Source organism: Populus alba, chromosome 17 (assembly GCF_005239225.2).
Source record: "Populus alba chromosome 17, ASM523922v2, whole genome shotgun sequence".
Classification (NCBI taxonomy): domain Eukaryota; kingdom Viridiplantae; phylum Streptophyta; class Magnoliopsida; order Malpighiales; family Salicaceae; genus Populus; species Populus alba.
Genome location: NC_133300.1, coordinates 16,516,800 through 16,535,270, shown reverse-complemented (window position 1 = coordinate 16,535,270; position 18,471 = coordinate 16,516,800). Strand labels below are relative to the sequence as shown.

Genomic DNA, 18,471 nt, shown 5'->3' with positions numbered 1-18,471 from the left:
ATCATTTTTTTTTAATTGCTTCTTTTATCTCCCTGTCTTACTTCTCAGTTTTTTTCAATTTGCTATTGGAATTTTGCTATTATATTTAAGATTGTAGGCTAGTTTGCTTTGAGTTTTGTGCTAATTGCAATCCTTCTTGTGTGATTCTTACAGACAAGACTGAATGATCTAATGGAGTCTAAAGGTGGCAAGAAGAAGTCTAGTAGTAGTAAATCCTTATGTTACGAAGCTCCCCTCGGTTACAGCATTGAAGACCTCAGACCTGCTGGTGGAATCAAGAAGTTCAGATCTGCTGCATACTCCAACGTGAGTTTGAAGTTAATCGATCTGTTTTTCCTTTGCCTTTTCATTGTGCGACTTGTTTCCTAATCTTGTGTCATGTTTATTTGTGCAGTGCGTTCGGAAACCATCCTGAGATTTTCCAAGTGTTGACATAACCCCATTTTAGCTATTTCGCACACTCAATTGTCTTTAGTCTGTTTTTCTGTTCTGCTTTCCTCGTTCTCTTGTACTCTTTGCTGCACTTTTCATTTGTTGACTGTGAGGTCAGATGGCGCTCTCTGCAATCGGATTTGAAGGTTACGAAAAAAGGCTTGAAATATCTTTCCAAGAGCCTGGCTTCTTTTCTGACCCTGAAGGAAAGGGCCTGAGGTCTTTGTCCAAGGCTCAATTGGACGAGATTCTCAGACCAGCTGAATGTACTATTGTTGATTTGCTATCAAATGACCAGGTTGATTCTTATGTCCTGTCGGAATCCAGTCTCTTTGTGTACCCATACAAAGTTATCATCAAAACTTGTGGGACTACCAAACTGCTTCTCTCTATACCGGTGATTCTTAAGCTTGCTGATGCCCTTTCACTCACTGTATGTTCTGTGAGGTATACTCGTGGGAGCTTTCTATGCCCTGGGGCTCAGCCATTTCCACACCGCAATTTCTGTGAGGAGGTAGCTGTCCTTGATGGCCATTTCAGTAAACTTGGTTTGAACAGTGTGGCATATGTGATGGGTGGTCTTGACAAAACTCAGAAATGGCATGTTTACTCTGCCTCTGCCGATATAGAGAGCCATTCTGGTCCTGTTTACACTCTGGAAATGTGCATGACTGGTTTGGGCAGGAAACAAGCATCTGTTTTCTACAAAACACATTCCAGTTCAGCTGCTGCGATGACTGAGGATTCCGGCATAAGGAAAATCCTTCCAGAGTCTGAGATCTGTGATTTTGATTTTGACCCATGTGGTTACTCTATGAATGCCATTGAAGGGAGTGCAATTTCCACAATCCACGTCACTCCAGAAGATGGTTTCAGCTATGCAAGTTTTGAGGCTGTGGGCTATGATCTTCAAGATTTGAATTTGAGTCAGCTGCTTGAAAGGGTTTTGGCTTGCTTTGAACCCACCGAGTTCTCCGTTGCTTTGCATTCTAATATCAAGGGTGCTGATCTTCGAGCAAAGTTTCCTCTGGATGTGGAAGGTTACTCTAGTGGAGGAGGGAACTATGAAATGCTTGGGAAAGGAGGATCGATTATCTACCACAGCTTTGCAAGGACTGGAGGCAGTGCATCTCCCAGGTCTATCCTGAAATGTTGTTGGAGTGAGGATGAGAAGGACGAGGAAGCTGAAGAGAAGTAGTTCTTTTCAGCTATTTGTTTTTTCCTTTTATTTTTTCCTTGAATAAATTTCATGGGGTTATGATTCTGAGTTCTTAGAGGCATTTGTCCATGCCTTGTGTCTTTCATTATCAATTTAGTTTTGACTTTGGATTAATAAAGGGGTTTGTGTTATCAGATCTTGCAAGTGTAAAACCTGCATTTTATCTTTCAAATGCATGCTATATTTGTTTGAGTGCCTTGTTCTTTTTTGATCATCTTTATTGCTTAATATATATAATATAAACACTTTCAAAAATAACCGCCACATCAATTCATCATCTTTTGTTTACTTCTGCATTAAATTGTGAGCATTTTTCCTTTTTCGATCGGAGGTGGTGTGCTGATTGCTCCGAGTCCCTTGGATGAAGGAAAACTGGAAAAAAGGATGTGCTAATTTTCATTGAGGCCTTGCTGCTTTTGACGTAGTGGTTCCAAATTCTGCACCTAAAAGTAACTAAAGTGCAAAAGCATATCATTAAAAGTTGATTGCTTGCGATATTGATAGGCAGAGAGAGAACAAAAAAGCTGCTAAGCTTGGGAGTAGCGCTCAACCGTTGAAATTAAGAAGAAAAAAAAAATCAAAAGGTTGAGTTATATTATAATATTGTGTTGATAATTTTGTTATCCAGCTGTACTAAAAGGAATTAAATAAAAATCATTAAATTAAGCTAAAAATCTAAAATTAATAAAAAATCAAAACAAATTTGGAGCTTGTTAGAGAATATGCTTATTTTGTTTTGTTTTTTAAAGTATTTTTTTTATTTAAAAATATATTAAAATAATTAGTTTATTAAAATAATCTAAAAACACAAAAAAATCAATTTAAAATAAATAAAAAAATTAAATTTTTTTTTTAAAATATAAAACAAAGAGAACCTTGAAGGTACCGTCTTGACCGCAACTAGTCGCTAGTAGGGCATCTTAATTAGGCTACTGGGACCAATAAAATAAAATTCTTGATGGTTGTAGCATACTAAAATGTGATATTATCTAAATATTTTCTCCCTTTTTGGTGCAAAGTGGAAATTAGAAAAGAAAAAAAGAATAGGATAATAATTGAGGAGCGTAGGATGGGAGAATAAAAGGAGTGGCAAGCATGCAGTGGACAAGTTGACACGAGTGCCTTTCAAGGATATGAGCCATATGACCACAGAACAAATTCTTTTCGCACGTGAAAGGAAAAACCGGGTCTTGGAATATTCGACCCGCCTGTCACCTCCGGACCCTTTCTGGGTTGTATGCAGCTGGGAAGAACATAGTCAACGAAGAGATTCTCAGCCTCTCAATGGATATGAATTTTCAAGGCCATTGTGGATTTGTGGCGTGGCGAGCAGGGAGCCATCAAATCAAATCTGTACCGTGGTGGACTGCAGTGAGCATGTTCTTCAATGGAGCCCTGGCTACCAATAAAACTTTTGCTTTTTCGAGGAATTGACTAGAGTCTGGCAAACTGTGCAAATCTGTGTATGGTGTTTCTGTACTCTATCGCAAGAGACAAACAAAAACTAAGAGAAAATATTCAGAGAGTTCAAATTATAAAATTATAAAATGACATGCACAGTTTCCAATAATGAAAGAGATAGAGGAGGGAGAGAGATTAAAATTACGAAAGTGTTTAAAAATATAATAATGATTATTTTTTTAAAATATATTAAAATAATATTTTTTTTAATTTTTAAATACCATCAAATATCATTAAAATAATAACAATTTTATATTTTAAAACACACCTAAATGATCACGCACCCTGGACATTTTGCTTCCCTTTCAGTCATTCCGCTTGGCTTGGAAGAAAGTAAAGTCTGATGTCACCATTGAAGAAGAAACTTACAAACCACATTTTTGAACTATTTTTTTTTTCAGATAACGTAGATATTTTAATTAATTTTTATAAACTTTAAAATTAATAATTATATAAATTTTTAATAGTTTTAAAATTTATAAAATTCAAATTGATAATTTTTATAAAATAAATCTAAAATCCGACCAAATAAACTCCAACTCTCATAATTATTGATGAACTAATTTTATCCATGGAAGATGTGTGTGACTATCTAAATTCACAACCCAGGAGCGTACATGAATCGTATAATCTGCCTATAAAGACAGATACACAAACACTTCCAATCCACGAGAAAGCACCAGAGAAAGGCAGGAGAGCACGTGTCATCAAGAATCAGGCATGTCTTCTTGCAATATTTTAAGCATACACTACCCAAGACATGACCTAGCGAAGTGTGCTGAAATACGTGGTTGGTACTGGATGGTGGATGAACTATGATTATCAGCTTCGTGGTTTTTCGTTAACCTATCATTGGAGATGAAGCAATTCCATATGATCTCAAAAATCACGATGATGGTGTAAAGAAGCAAATGCTCAAGTGGGACTGCAGGTAAAACCATACCAGCAAAGGCGATCTCAACCTGTTTGAGGATAGAATGCAGCACTGGTATTTTACATCTCATTATTCATTGCTGCATCGTTTCATCGTCATTCATCTGTAAGGTCAAACAGCCAGAGCTATAACATCCACTGCGATGTTGCATTGCCTATTATGCGCATGGGAACAGCAATAAAAATGGAGCACTGCCTCCATTATTGCAGATTGGGCCACTAGAACTCTCTACTGAAAGGACTTACAAGAAAGTATCATATAATTGTTGGGAATTCGGACCGGTGATGTATTGATATTTACTCATAGGAGGGTAAGCACACAATATTTAATGTGGTTCGGCAAATCACCTACATCCACGGGAAAGTCAATATTATTGGAGATAGATAAAGAAAAGGGTTACAACATACATGAAGGAGGAGGATCACTTTATTTTATTCTACTCTACTCCCAGCTCACATTGCTGCACTTGCAGCTACTACAATGGCAGCAGCCCTGCTGCCATTGCAACTCTCTCTATACTCTTATACACACTCACCACTCTCATTTTGTTTGCTCTCTTGTTGTCTATTTATAGGCAAGAATGGTGTCACATCTCCAACTCTTCTTCAACAATGGTTGCTGCCAACTCCAGCTCTTTTTCAACAATGGTGGCTGCCAACCTTTGACAGGTGCATATGGTTGGTGCAACTCCAGCTGCTGCAATAGTCAATGGTTGTTGCATATTAATGACAACTAACCCAACAATCACCCCCTTGCCATTCATGGATAAGGATGACATTAGCATGATGTAATTGTGATATCATCATGCACAGTAATATGCAAAGGATGACATCAGCATGATGTAACGAAGATGTCAACATGCCATTGACCAGTCAACAAGCACGTCAGCATAGTGGGACCCCCTGCCACGTCATCAGCCGCGAGCCGAGGGACAAAATCCAGACAGACACTGGATTCTGTCCCTCGGCTCAACTCAACTCGGTTTGGCTTGCGGCTGATGACGTGGCAGGGGGTCCCACTATGCTGACGTGCCTGTTGACTGATCAATGGCATGCTGGCATCTTCGTTACTTCATGCCGACGTCATCCTCTGCATACTACTGTGCATGATAATATCACAATTACATCATGCTGATGTCATCCTTATCCATGAATGGCAAAGGGGGTGATTGTTGGGTTGGTTGCCATTAATGTGCAACAACCATTAACTATTGCAGCAACTACAGCTGGAGTTGCACCAACCATGTGCACTCATCCAAGATGTCAAAGGTTGGCAGCCACCATTGTTGAAGAAGAGCTGGAGTTGGCAGCAACCATTGTTGAAGAAGAGCTGGAGATGTGACACCATTCTTGCCTATAAATAGGCACTAAGAAAGAGAGCAAAATGTGAGTGTAGAAAATGAAGTGAAGAGAGTGGAGAGAGAGGAGCTGCTGCCATGTAAGGGCAGTAATGAGAGCTGGAGTAAAGTAGAGTGAAGTGATCCTCCTCCTCCATGTGTGTTGTAAACATTTCTCAATCTATCTCTAATAATTGACTCTCCCGTGGATGTAGACAATTTGCTGAACCACGTTAAATATTGTGTCAGTGTGTTTACCCTTCTATGAGCAAATATCAGTACATCACCGGTCAGAATTCCCAACAATAACATGACAAAGGTTGCTTCAGCAACATTGTAAAATTTGACATTTCAGTTGATCACCTGAAAATTGCTCATCTTCGTCGAGTTATGATAACTCAAGAATACAGATAATGATCTCTGATTAATTTAACAGATGCAAAAGTTTTAGGCGCTTAGAATTAAACCCCCAAATGCTTCACATTCCGGTTTGTATCTATCTGCATGGCCTCTGCAGCACTCAGTAAGGTCGAAACTTCCTAGCAGCTCTCAATTGTTGAATCCGCTTTCTGTCCTCCTCAAATTTGCTTCGAAGTGCCATAATTTCTGCAAGGATATTTAACTATCAATACCTTGCTTCACAACAATCAATGAAATGATAAGGATGCATGTTTGATCTGAAAATATTTTTCATGTAAAACTCAACTCATCCCAAATTCATCGAGAAGCAACAGCACGAGCTGTTGTTTCTTAGATGAAGAGAAAAATACCATCTTTTATGTTCCAAACAAGTGCATGAAGATCTTTAAATGCTTATTATACATCAGGTATCTCTTCATAGTTACTGTAACTAGTTAGTATAGCATATTGCACAAACAAACAGTACACTAATTTGCTAAGATTCATCATACCACTCCTCTGAGCTTCTCTTTTCTGAAACCGATAGAATTCTAGCCCAACTTCCTTGGGCTTTTTCCTGGTCATCTGATTCTCCACAGCAGCTGGAGCAACAGAGCCCACGGTAATTCCACTTTCAGAATCTGTTGTCTTTTTCCTTCCTTTGTGATGTTTAACAACTGTCCATCCCCCTTCTGCAGCTTGGGCTTCTCTTTCTTTTCTTTCCTGTACATGCCATATCAAGACAAATGAGAAACTGTGCACGAGGAAGAAAGGCCACAAGACATGATGGAAGCCTAAATCTACCATGACAAAAGAACACATTGACCACATAATTCGCCAATAGAAACATACAAATTAATTTTCAATTGAAGTGAGCAGAAAATGAGAGAAGAGACAGGATGACATAAACTGAATGCTGAAATATGCAGAGCACTATAGCAAAACATTTACTTTACAAATTCTTCCAATGTTTCGGCTATATCACTCATCTGCCTTTGTCAAAAGATAACTGTGAAAAACATGCTTTTCCTGCAAGCATGTTTCTGTACAAACTCAAAGCGAAGTGTTCAATTTTGAGCCAGACAATGCATGCGCAGGTCTGATCACTCGAAGAGAAACAATAGAAGTGCTGAGAAACAAATATGAAAAGGGTTCCAACACATAATGATCCAGTCTCAGAGGTGCATGAGAGACAATACCTGTTCAAGTTTTTCCTCATGGGCAATTATGAACTCATCTAATCTTTGTTGCAGCACCGTCAGACCTGGTCTACTTTGATGATATTCTGTAAGCCACTCTGTAATGCAAGTTTACAGTCAGGAACCTAAATAATGAAGCATCATTCATATATATAAAATCAACATCAGAAATTAAACTAATATTGTGCATGGTGAAATCAGTCAGACAATTGAATAGAGAAAATTTTAGCTAATACCCTTGCCCCATTCATGACATGCAAATCCTTAATGTCATGTTCCAGGAGAGCCATGAAATAGAAATGGATGCTTAAATGCTACACAATCAACACAGAATAAAAAGGGCGTACAGTTTTACTACCATACACTACTTCTACTTATGGGCATCCGACGGTGTACATTACAAAACAAAACTTCAAGGAGAATATTTGACCATTTAGTTTTATTTGATTAGTAGAGATTTTTACTAGTTAATATGATTTATGAAATTGAAGGGCTAAAACATAGCACATGATATGATTCATACATACTTTTCATTCCTTTTGAGGAGTCCTCATCCCCAGAAGAAATACAACAAGCCTCATCCTGATTGGTCTCTCCCCTCTTTTCCAGCATATTCTCATCCTCCTTTGATGTGTCATGCTCCCTTTTCTTTTTCTTAGATTTCTTGGATTTACCTGAAGAATGAGAAGTACACCATGAGACAACACTCTAAGAAAGCAATGTAATGTTTTCAAGAGAAATTCTGCATAACCCAACAAAGAAATTCTGTCATCTGTCTCATCTTCCAATAACATCTTCACTTTGCTCTTTGGATTTTTAATATCACCCCTTAGCTCAATCAAGTTGTAAGGCAGAAAACAATAGCATGACAAACAAAGAGTATAGTATGAAAACAAAACGGACGTTCATTACTTTATTGCTTAATGTGGGTTAGAGTGATATAAAGTTCAAGAGAAAGAAACACAGCAAAATGAAAAAAGAGAGAAAACAAAACGTGGCAGCACTTTGGAGTGCATATGCAATGAGAGTTTTAGACAAAAGGACATTGTTAACGAAATCACACAACTCCCATTTTTCCAAATATAGCATTTATCAATTATGAGATTGAGTCAAAGCACCCAAGTATGCACTGATGTAATCTATCTAGACAACACGGATAAAAAAAATAACACTATCTTAGTTACATAATGTCAAGAGATATAGTATGTCAACACATATTTCACCAAGCTAAAATCCTATTGACTTGCCTTTTAGTTCATTAAAACCATCTTCAGACTCAGCACCAAGCTGATCAGATTTCCCAACCACAGCATTATTTTGCTCCCCACTTCTTTTTGTCTTTTTTCTTAGTTTGTTCCTTTTCTTTTCTCCTTCTGCTTTAGTCTCATCATCTTCTGAAACAACAAAAACAAGTGAATGAGACAAAGATTAATAGAAATCTAGATAGGAAAAAAGTTTGCTATGTCTAAAAACTTTTAAACCTTTACTGATCCAAATAGTATCACCACCATCAATGTCATTTCCCTTTTCCCTTTCCCTCTTCTTCTTCTTCTCGGCAGACTTGTTCACTTTATTCCTTCCATCCTCTGTTTTTATCATTACATCTGAAATAAAAAATGATCAGGCACTGCTACAAGCAATTAATTTCAGTATTTACAGTTTCAAATATAGCAGAAATTTGGCATAATCTATACATGACAAGTGAGTAGATAACCATGGCCAAAACCAAGAATTCTTCATTAATTTCATACTTACTTATCTGGATCTAAACTGATGGTTAGAAGTCTACCATTTTATATCTCAGAAGTGAAATGATTCAGTCCCTGTCTAGGAGTGCCATGGTGCCCACTGGCTGGTTTGCCGCAACAACCCTAAACAGTCCCTTAAGTAGAGTGATTATGTAATTATCTTATATGTCCCTTACTCAAACACTACACTCTGCGAAGTTTAATTCATTCTATAAAACCACTATTGTAAGAAAAGGAGCTGCAATGATATTCTTGGATCTAAAGGGCTTCTTTTGTCCCTTAATCATTTGAAAAACCAGCAGCCATTTTTCATTCTTCAAGAAAAACCAGGTATTCCATAAGTAATGTAATAGGAATATCAAAAGTTTAACTGACAACCAGATTATGGCGAAAAATAGATCACTGGCTGTTTTACCCATTTAGCACAGTAGTTCTCCTTCAGTCAAAGCATGTAAATCCTTGGTTGAAGCATCGAATGGAAGAAAGGGACAGTGGAATATCTACTGATAAACCATGCCAAGCAAAGAACCTAACACATACTGCAAAACACTAAAAATTCTACTCATTACCTAGTTATGGACCTATACTTCTCCCACTGCTACAGTTTTTACCACTCTAGGAGAATCACCTCATTCACCACCAGCAAAAGAAAAAAAGACACACACATTGACTTCTTAACTCCCATATATTTATTTGTGAAATTCTAAATCCTTGGATACAAAGAAAAAAAAGGAGCTTGCAGAAACTAGTTTGAACTTGGGAATCTCTTTCGATTACAGCTCCATCTTTAACCAAAAGTTCAATAATGACAACAAAGCCAAAGAACCGGCAAATTAACAAACGTTACAGATGTCTTTAAAACTACTTGAACTACCCATTTTTGTGTGTGTTGTTACTATGCCAGAATTTCACAGCTGATTATTTAGTAGCAAAAAAACTTATGAGAACCAATAGCATTGCCTAATTCTTTTTCTGGAAACACCATCCTGTAGTCGTCCTCATTAAGAGGATACCTAAAAACCTGATATTTCTAATCTCCATTAAAGACTAAAACTTGCTCTCTCAAAACCAATCGTTCATAATAAAACCTCATTCCTTACTACATACATCAATTAAAAAAAAAATAACATAAAAGATTTTGCACAGCAAGACCCACAAGTTAGAATCAAGTAGAAATTAAAAAAGTAAGAACTTGAAAGATGGTGAGGCAGGTGAGCTATTAAAAGCAGGGAAGTTTGAACCAAGAGATACCCTTTTTACTGAAGTCGCTATCGTTAGCCTTCTTGTTCTTTTTCTTCTTCTGCTTCTTGTCTACTTTTTCTTTCAAGCTCCCCATCTCTCTCTCCCGCTTTCTCTTAGAGCGTCGCTGCTCGAGAAGAACGCGAAAACCAGGGTGCCACCAATTTATTTACCTCCCTCTGTAATGGTGGAAAAGATAGCCCCTCATGTTTAAATTAATAGTTAATTTAGTCCCTAGATATTATTTTAAAAAATATTAAATTGAACCGAACAAAAAAAAATTAATTCAAACCAAATGGTTGAATTTGGTTTGTTATCTTGATTTTTTTTTAATTTAAGAAATATATTAGTCCACGTGTCTTTTAATTAGGTTTTCAGAGGTTTTAATGTAATAAGCCTAAGATTATTTTTTATTTTATTTTATATTGAAAAACTGATTCAATTCATTGATTTTCTATTAAAAAAAATAAATAAATTAGTCCATGAGGTTTTTTTATTGGTTTTTATTTAGAGGTTTTGATGTAATGAGTTTGGATTCTTTTTTTTTTTGTTTTATTTTTAAGAAAAAATAGTTCGTTTTGGTTTTTTTTTTTTAAGTATTTTTTAAAAAAATAAAATTTTTTTATTTTTTTTTATTTACTTCAAATTAATATTTTTTGGTGTTTTCAAATTATTTTAATGTACTAATATCAAATATAATTTTTTTAAATAATTTTAATGTATTTTCAAGTAAAAAATAATTTAAAAAGTATCCGCAATTATACTCTCAAATGGATATAGAAATCCTTTAAAAAAAAAATAAAGAAATCTAATTGAATTTTTTATTCAATGTTATATAAAAAAATTTTATTAATTCAATTACTCGATTATTTTACTCAACCCTACGAAGTCAAAGGTACTAAAATAAAAAGGAATTTTGAACAAAACTTCCAAAATTTAGAACGTAATTGAAACAACTTATAAAATTCGTTTTTTTTTTTTTTGATAACCGGGGTGTCCAGGCCAGCTTGCGAGCACCACAACTAATCTCCGGGTCCACTGAACATTCTGCAAGCCCAGTGAACAAGTAAGACACCACGGGAGTGACAGAAATACTCTTTAAGATTCGAATCCGGGATATTCACAAGGATTAAACTTCCAGTTTATCACAGCAGCTAAGCCCTAAGGTGTTCGTTTCCTTACTTATGTCTCATAGAGATATCATGGCCATTTCCTAAAATATTATTCATAATTAACCCCCACTTCAAGAGCACAGTGAACAGCTTTCTTTCCCCTCGGTTTTTTCTATACAGAACCAGAAAATCAAAACACTTCGCAGATTGTCAGAGTGAGTGAGAAAACCCCATAAAAATGGCAACTTTGACTCCTATAAGCAATGAAACCCAGTTGCTTATTCAAAGTATTTGTGCATCCGTGATAAAGGGTAGCTGGAACAATCTTTTGAGACCCAAATTTGGCTCTAACGATTACCATCTCATTACAACAACAGCAACAGTTCGTCAGGTACTTTTGCAACTCTCTTTTTATGACCAAAGTCCTTGTCTTTCATGGGCTTTCTTTAAATGGATCGAATCTTCTGTTCCTAACTATAAACACTCATTACAATCTTCATGGACTATGCTTTATATTTTGACAAAGCATAAGCATTTCAAGACTGCCCATGTTTTTCTTGAAAATATTGCTTTCAAGGACTTCTTGTCAACTCAATCTGTTTTGAGTTCATTGGTGAAAATTCATGATGACCCAGATGTGAATTCTCATGTTTTGAGTTGGCTAGTGATAGTTTATGGGAAATCCAAGATGACCCACGAGGCTATTCAGGTTTTTGAGCACATGAGAGTGAATGGGTTTAGGCCCCATTTACATGCTTGTACTGTGCTATTGAATTCGTTGGCTAAGGACAGGTTGACGGATACAGTGTGGAAAATTTATAAGAAGATGGTTAAACTAGGGGTTGTATCTAATATTCATGTGTATAATGTGTTGCTTCATGCTTGTTGTAAGTCTGGGGATGTGGAGAAGGCAGAGAAGGTTTTGAGTGAAATGGAATTGAAGTGTGTTTTTCCGGATCTTTTCACGTACAATACGTTAATTTCGTTGTACTGTAAAAAGGGGATGCATTATGAAGCCTTATGTGCTCAAGATAGGATGGAAATGGCTGGAATTAGTCCTGACATTGTTACTTACAATTCACTTATTTATGGGTTTTGTAGAGAAGGTAGAATGAGAGAGGCTGTGCAGCTTTTTAGGGATATCAAGGATGTTACTCCTAACCATGTGACTTATACTAGTTTGATTGATGGCTATTGTAGAGTAAATGACCTTGATGAAGCTTTGAGATTGAAGGAGGTGATGTCGGAAAAGGGGCTGTATCCAAATGTTATTACTTACAATTCAATTCTGCGCAAGTTGTGTGAGGGAGGCAGGTTAAGAGATGCAAATGTACTGTTGAATGAGATGAGTGAGAGGAAAATTGAACCAGATAATTTCACTTGTAACACGTTGATTAATGCCTACTGCAAGATAGGTGATATGCGATCTGCTTTAAAAGTGAAGGACAAGATGGTGGGGGCCGGGTTAAAGCTAGACCAGTTTACTTACAAGGCATTGATCCATGGATTCTGCAAGGCGAAAGAGATTGATAAGGCTAAAGAGCTCTTGTTTGGTATGATGGATGCAGGATTTTCTCCTAGTTATTGCACCTATTCATGGCTTGTAGATAGTTATTGCAAGCAACAAAATGAAGAGGCAGTCATCAAACTTCCAGATGAGTTGGTGAGAAGAGGTTTGTGTGTTGATGTATCAGTGTACAGGGCGATAATAAGGAGGTTTTGTAAAATAGAAAAGATTGATTGTGCTCAAAGAGTACTTGGTCTTATGAAAGATAAGGGTATATTTGGAGATAGTGTCGTCTACACAAGTTTGGCGTATGGTTACTGGAAAGTTGGAAAAGTCAATGTTACTTCAGATATTTTAGATGAAATGTACAAGAAAAGGCTGATGATCACTCTCAAAATTTATAGATCTTTTAATGCTTCTTATGCCAGTGACAGCAGCATCTTAAGTCTCTTCTGGAATCATGTGCTTGAGAGGCGCCTAATGTCAAAGAACATATTAAAAGATATGCAGTAGACGAAAAATTTGGGCTCTTTATGGAATCTTGGAATTGACTGCAGTTACCAATTTGAACTTCAAATGCCTTGCAGTGACTTTTTTGTCATTTGAGGCCATAACAGCGTATGTTGATTGGGCTACAAGTAAAATGATTCCATCAAGCATTCTTGCAGGCCATTATCAGAGTTATTCTGTAACCTTATGATATGTTTGAAGCTTCATGTAGATTTGCAGAAGTGGTTTGACTCTGTAGAAGAAATACACTAGCCCATTCATGGTTTTGCTAGACAGCTGTTTTCTCTCAGAGCATACAATGAGCTTTTCTTAACTCAGTTCTCTTTATGGATGGAACTAAGCAAGTTGGGGTTAGATACAGCTGAGACTTAGACTGACTTGTTAAATGTGATCTCAATAGTTAAATGAAAATGGGAACATAATTTTGCTAGTCACTTTCTTATTTGGGAAGTAAAACTCTAGGCAAAAAGTCTCACTAGACAAACAAAGGGTATCTTTAACATTGAAAATAATTTTAGACAGTGGATTAAGCACTTGTAGAACCACTAGTTTTATGTCCATATGCATCCTTGAATATTTTAGTGCGAGAAATGTACTTTGGTAAAAGCAATTAATAAGCACTTGGATGCACTGACTTGTAAATTACTCAATGCTTTGTAGATATTCATCTTTTCATATTGAGTTGATTATATATTAATTAATCTTGGATTTATCCATGTATGATTTGAAATTAAGATTAATTTGCTTTTTTTGATGTAAAGAAGTAAAGGAGGCAGTACAGTCTTTTCGTAGCACAGTTCTCTTTGTGGATGAAGTTCACAAGGCTACAGACTAATTCAAGTGAACCTTTTTTGGTCTTGAACTGGAAGTTGCAAGTATTAATCCGAAACAGCTCTTAAATACCTTGCTTTTCTTTCTTAGATTACCACCACTTATAGTATGTGTGTGTTATGGCTGATCTTCACATGCTCTTAGCGGAGAATAATACCATTATGATGTTGAATGATTAAATGCAAATGTTTGGGCATATCATCGCCAACCCTTTTTATACTGTGAAAACAAAGTACATAATGGTACAGCAAGTTGCACATAAACAGGCATGTGTAATCTTTATCATTTGAAATGATTTTAGACAATGGATTCAAGCACATGTGGCCCCTCTAATTTTTCTTCGAGCTATAAACACTTTAAAGCACATCTTCAACAATTATTAGTGCAAGAAATGTACTTCAGTAAACTACAGCTAAATTTAGTTAATTTATAGAGAAATTCTTTTGCCATGGCAAGCTCTAAAGGCATGTTAGTCTCTTAAAATCAGATAAACATCAGTTACAACACATGAATAAGCAATTGCATGCACAAAATTGTTAGTTTACCCAATGCTTTGTGGAAGTTTATATTATCAAATTGACACCAGTTTGTATTTGCATTTTGTCCCTCAACTGAGCATGGTTGATGGGTGTTTCTTTAAATGCATCTACACATAAACTATACATCAACAACACCTGTGTCATTTTATAAAATATCGAAAGCTAGAGTTCCTGTTTCTTTTATGTAACCATTGTGCCTCCTAATAAACTTTCACCATACAAATTATTTCCCTGTCGTTTCATTGTGTCTTTCACTTGCAGATATTTTATTAGATGCTAGTTAACTTTTAGTTCGTAACCAATTTATAAAATGCTGATTTTGAATGGCATTTCCCAGAGCTGATTGAGCATTCCATGGTTTTCCTTTGTATTGTCTCAAATAAGAAGCCCTCCTCTTGATACAGGGCACGAGCCTACCTTCCATGCACTCCCCCTCTAGCACACACACCGTACTATGATTAAAAAAGATACCCAACGTTTCCATGGTCACTTCTGAAACCTCCTATCTTGTCCCTTTGTTTCCTCATTTATGAATTTTGGTGTTATTATTCACTGCAGAATTTTGGGGAGCATGTGGAGCTGTTTTGCAACTATTGGTGTTATTCATACTATTGCTAGAGAACTGCAATTTTTGTTAGAGGTAGGCTGTAAACTTTGTCCAATGCCTTAGCTTTTCTTGCCAATTGTATTTATTGTGATTCATATCTCAGTGCTGTTTATAAAGTATCATTTTCAAAATAAACGAGAATACAGGCGAAAACCTCATTCAAACATCCATGCAATTATCGTTTCTTTTCAAGGGATCAAAATTCCATATCAATTTTGTGCGTGGTGTCATCGGATCGAGTATGTAGGAGAGACCATGGCACCTCAAAGTTTTCGAAAGCTTTTCATACCCCCTTTACTTTCTTAGGACTATTTTATTTGATCCTTGTAAATGTTTTAGCTTTCAGATATGTCCCTTCTCATTGCAAATGTGAGAGGTATCAGTTTAGACATTTCTTTGTTGTCGAGTGAGATTGTTCAAAAGAGTTGCTGTGTTCTCAATAAAACTAAAGATCATACAAGATCAAAATGATATTATGATCTTCGACTTTGAGAGAATCATTACCCCATCATTGATAAGTTCAATAAGAAATCTATCTATTTACTTTAAACAAATACCTTAGTTTTGTTAAAGACTCACAAATATATCGTTGTCTATCGTTACTGGTCTCCTCATGCTTTTCACCAGAAGGGCAGTTCTCTCTTTCGTGCCCATATTGACCACGCCGGAAGCATATCAGATGCAGCCCCTTAGGTTATTCGTCGAATACGTCGCGAAAGATAAATGTAGCCTCCTCGTCTACCCATAACTTTCACGATGATTGTTTGACGCCAAGGTGCCCTTATACGTTTTTTTTCCTCCGTTGATAGTTTTATGACCGGGCAGTCTTCCTCCCCACTTTCCTCTTCCTCGGACACTCAGTGTTCCAGTTGGCTATTTCCATTAATTGTTGTTCCCAAAAAGTAGAACCCAACAATGAGTCTCCCTTGTTCATTTTGCCTTCCATCGATAATCGGCTCCTTTTTCTTATTTGATCTTGCTAATAAATCAATTTCCTCCATTGTGATCCCTTATTGTTCGTTGCACATAGTCTCCATCTATTAATTTTAATACAAATAAAAACAACGATAAATTTTATATTAATTTAATTTTTTAAATTATTTTCTATTTCTATTTAATAGATTTTTTAAAAAAATATTTTAAAATTATTACTGGCGGTTACCTACAGACTTATTCCGTTGGTAATTCTAGAGAGTTGGAAAAGAATTTCAACAAATGTTAATGCTTCTGTAAACTTATCGATAGAATTAGTTCGTCAATATATTCCATAAAGTTAGAAAAAATTACTGCAATTGTTAACTCACTGGCAAAATTTTATACAGTTCTCCTATCAGTGATATGCTAAATTGTATCGAGGAAATCCGACAAAATGAAGTTGGTAATTCTTTTTAACGATGAACTTATTGAAAGAACATAAGGCCATGTTTGTTTCCCAAAAAGTAGTTTCCGGAAAACTATTTTCCAAACTTTACTGTGTTTGTTTGTCATTAGAAAAGTTAGTCAATGGAAAACACTTTCCGGTCAATTTCAGTCACAGAAAAATTTGACTTGGTTTTCAAGAAAATATTTTTCCTTTAGCTGTGTTTGTTTTCCGGAAAGTGATTTCCGAGAAATCACTTTCTAAACTTTCTTGTGTTTGTTTGCTAGTAGAAAAGTTAGTCATTGGAAAACACTTTCCAGTAAAAGAAAAATTTGGCTTGATTTTCATGAAAGTGTTTTCTTGAAAAATTTAGGGGGAAAACACTTTCCAGAAGTTGTGAAAAATTTAGAAATGTGATTATTTGCTGATTATATCAAATTTGATCCTCAAACTTTTGATTGCTATATATATTTTGTTTTGAATATTTATTTTTCAATTTCATCTCTTAAAATTTTATTTTTATATTAACTTTGGTCCTTATTTTTATAATTGCTATTTGCTTTTTTCTTATCATTTTTTTATTTAAATTTTTTATCTATCAAATTTCGTCCTTATTCTTTTGATTGTTACTTATTTTATTTGAAATAATTTATGAAATGTTGATTATTATTATTTTAATTTCTTCATCTTTTTTTTTTTTAATTTTGTAGATTTGATCTCTATTATTTTGATTATTATTTATTTATTTGAGATAATTTATAAAATTATATATTTTTTTTCAATTTCATTTTTATTCAACTTTTTAATTTGTAAGATTTGTTCCTTATTATTTTAATAAACTTGAGAAAAATAAAATATTAATAAGTTATTTTCCAGCTCATTTTCCATTACATAACCAAACACTGGAAAGTGTTTACCAACTTATTTTTCATTACACTACCAAACATTGAAAAATTTTCATTACACTACCAAACATCAAAAAATACTTTCTCGAAATTTACTTTTTCCGGAATTCATTTTTCAAAAAGAAACTATTTTCCAACAAACAAACGGGACCTAAATCACCAATAAACATTTTTTAAATTAATATTTTCTATCTGTGATCCATCGGTAAAATAATTTCCATTGAAAAATCACAAATGGACTCTTACATTGTTGACTTTCATAAAACCCATTTTTAATGAGGTAGATGGAAAAACAAACGTTGTTTAAAAGAAAAAACATGCTGATTTCTAGTCTTCCCCAAGCCATCTTTAGCGTTGGTTTCCACCATGCATTAAATCAGCCCCCAATCAAACTGAAATCTCATGATCATAGTCCTGTTTTATTCCTATAAAAAAAAAAAAAAAAAAAAAAGAAGAAAAGATTGAGAGTCTAAAGACAAGTAGAAGGTCTCAGCAGCGAAGGAGACAATTAAGATGACAAGGATCATGGCATAAATATGTTAACCTAGATATCATATCTACAAATATTGCATTTTCTACTTACGAAGATCATTGGACACAATTGCGAGTAATCAAGGAAGAAGATGAAATGCAAGGAAGAAGAATGTAAATAGAGGAATTCATGGGCACAAGTCCCTAGACAGCCACCATCACCTTGTAAGGTCGATCTCAGCCGACATCAAGATGTGATAAAACTCGTATATATCAACTAAAAGAACTAAAAAAGTTGAAAGCTCATTTATATGTTCATGCTCCAATATTCTTCCAAGGCATTATTTCAATAACAATAAATAAAGTTCTCTTTGATTAATACTGGGATGGCATGGAAAATTCAACAACAAAGGTTATTCACAACAAACAAAGTGTTTTTCGCACCATTTTAAGTTTTTAAATAAAAAAAATATAGATGCAAACAACTTACTATTCAAATTATACAGATTAGATCATTATTTTAGAGATATAAATTAAGAAAATACTAAGTTAAAATATTTTAATTAATTTTTTTTTAAAAAAATTTCAATACATAGTCTGAATCATAACTATGTACTTGAAATATTCTTTCAAGTTTTAAAAAAATTAAAATAAGATAAATG

At 35.1% G+C, this 18,471-nt stretch overlaps 3 protein-coding genes across 4 annotated transcripts; 2 read left to right on the top strand and 1 right to left on the bottom strand.

The window, feature by feature from the left end:
* The first annotated feature begins 400 nt into the window (after window positions 1-400).
* Window positions 401-1,787, top strand: LOC140954156 (S-adenosylmethionine decarboxylase proenzyme-like). The gene has a single exon (XM_073405979.1). It carries the CDS (start codon window positions 551-553, stop codon window positions 1,628-1,630), a length of 1,080 nt encoding a protein of 359 aa, XP_073262080.1. The 5' UTR covers window positions 401-550; the 3' UTR covers window positions 1,631-1,787.
* Window positions 1,788-4,052: 2,265 nt separating this feature from the next.
* LOC118029758 (uncharacterized) lies at window positions 4,053-10,129 on the bottom strand. 2 transcript variants are annotated; one of them, XR_012168545.1, is made up of 8 exons: window positions 9,980-10,129; window positions 8,462-8,584; window positions 8,228-8,374; window positions 7,508-7,654; window positions 6,981-7,078; window positions 6,294-6,504; window positions 5,746-5,988; window positions 4,053-4,149 (listed from the first exon to the last, which is right to left on the bottom strand). XR_012168545.1 is itself a non-coding variant. In XM_035033684.2 (7 exons), the coding sequence occupies exons 1-7, from the start codon at window positions 10,062-10,064 to the stop codon at window positions 5,903-5,905; spliced, it is 897 nt and encodes a 298-aa protein (XP_034889575.1). In that variant the 5' UTR covers window positions 10,065-10,129; the 3' UTR covers window positions 5,689-5,902. The 2 variants fall into 2 exon arrangements, 1 of the variants encoding a protein (XP_034889575.1); XM_035033684.2 differs by lacking the exon at window positions 4,053-4,149 and having other exon boundaries at window positions 5,689-5,988.
* A 1,058-nt stretch (window positions 10,130-11,187) lies between these two features.
* LOC118029775 (uncharacterized) lies at window positions 11,188-13,793 on the top strand. Its single transcript, XM_035033700.2, has one exon. It carries the CDS (start codon window positions 11,318-11,320, stop codon window positions 13,097-13,099), a length of 1,782 nt encoding a protein of 593 aa, XP_034889591.1. The 5' UTR covers window positions 11,188-11,317; the 3' UTR covers window positions 13,100-13,793.
* The last annotated feature ends 4,678 nt before the right edge of the window (window positions 13,794-18,471 follow it).

Bases quoted from the DNA above. Each gene is read 5' to 3' on its own strand.
- LOC140954156 (XM_073405979.1), top strand. From the start codon at position 551: ATGGCGCTCTCTGCAATCGGATTTGAAGGTTACGAAAAAAGGCTTGAA.
- LOC118029758 (XM_035033684.2), bottom strand. From the start codon at position 10,064: ATGGGGAGCTTGAAAGAAAAAGTAGACAAGAAGCAGAAGAAGAAAAAG. The intron at 6,505-6,980 runs GTATTGTCTCTC...TGGCATGTACAG, and splicing joins ATGAGGAAAAACTTGAACAG to GAAAGAAAAGAAAGAGAAGC. The intron at 5,989-6,293 runs GTATGATGAATC...ATATCCTTGCAG, and splicing joins AAGAGAAGCTCAGAGGAGTG to AAATTATGGCACTTCGAAGC.
- LOC118029775 (XM_035033700.2), top strand. From the start codon at position 11,318: ATGGCAACTTTGACTCCTATAAGCAATGAAACCCAGTTGCTTATTCAA.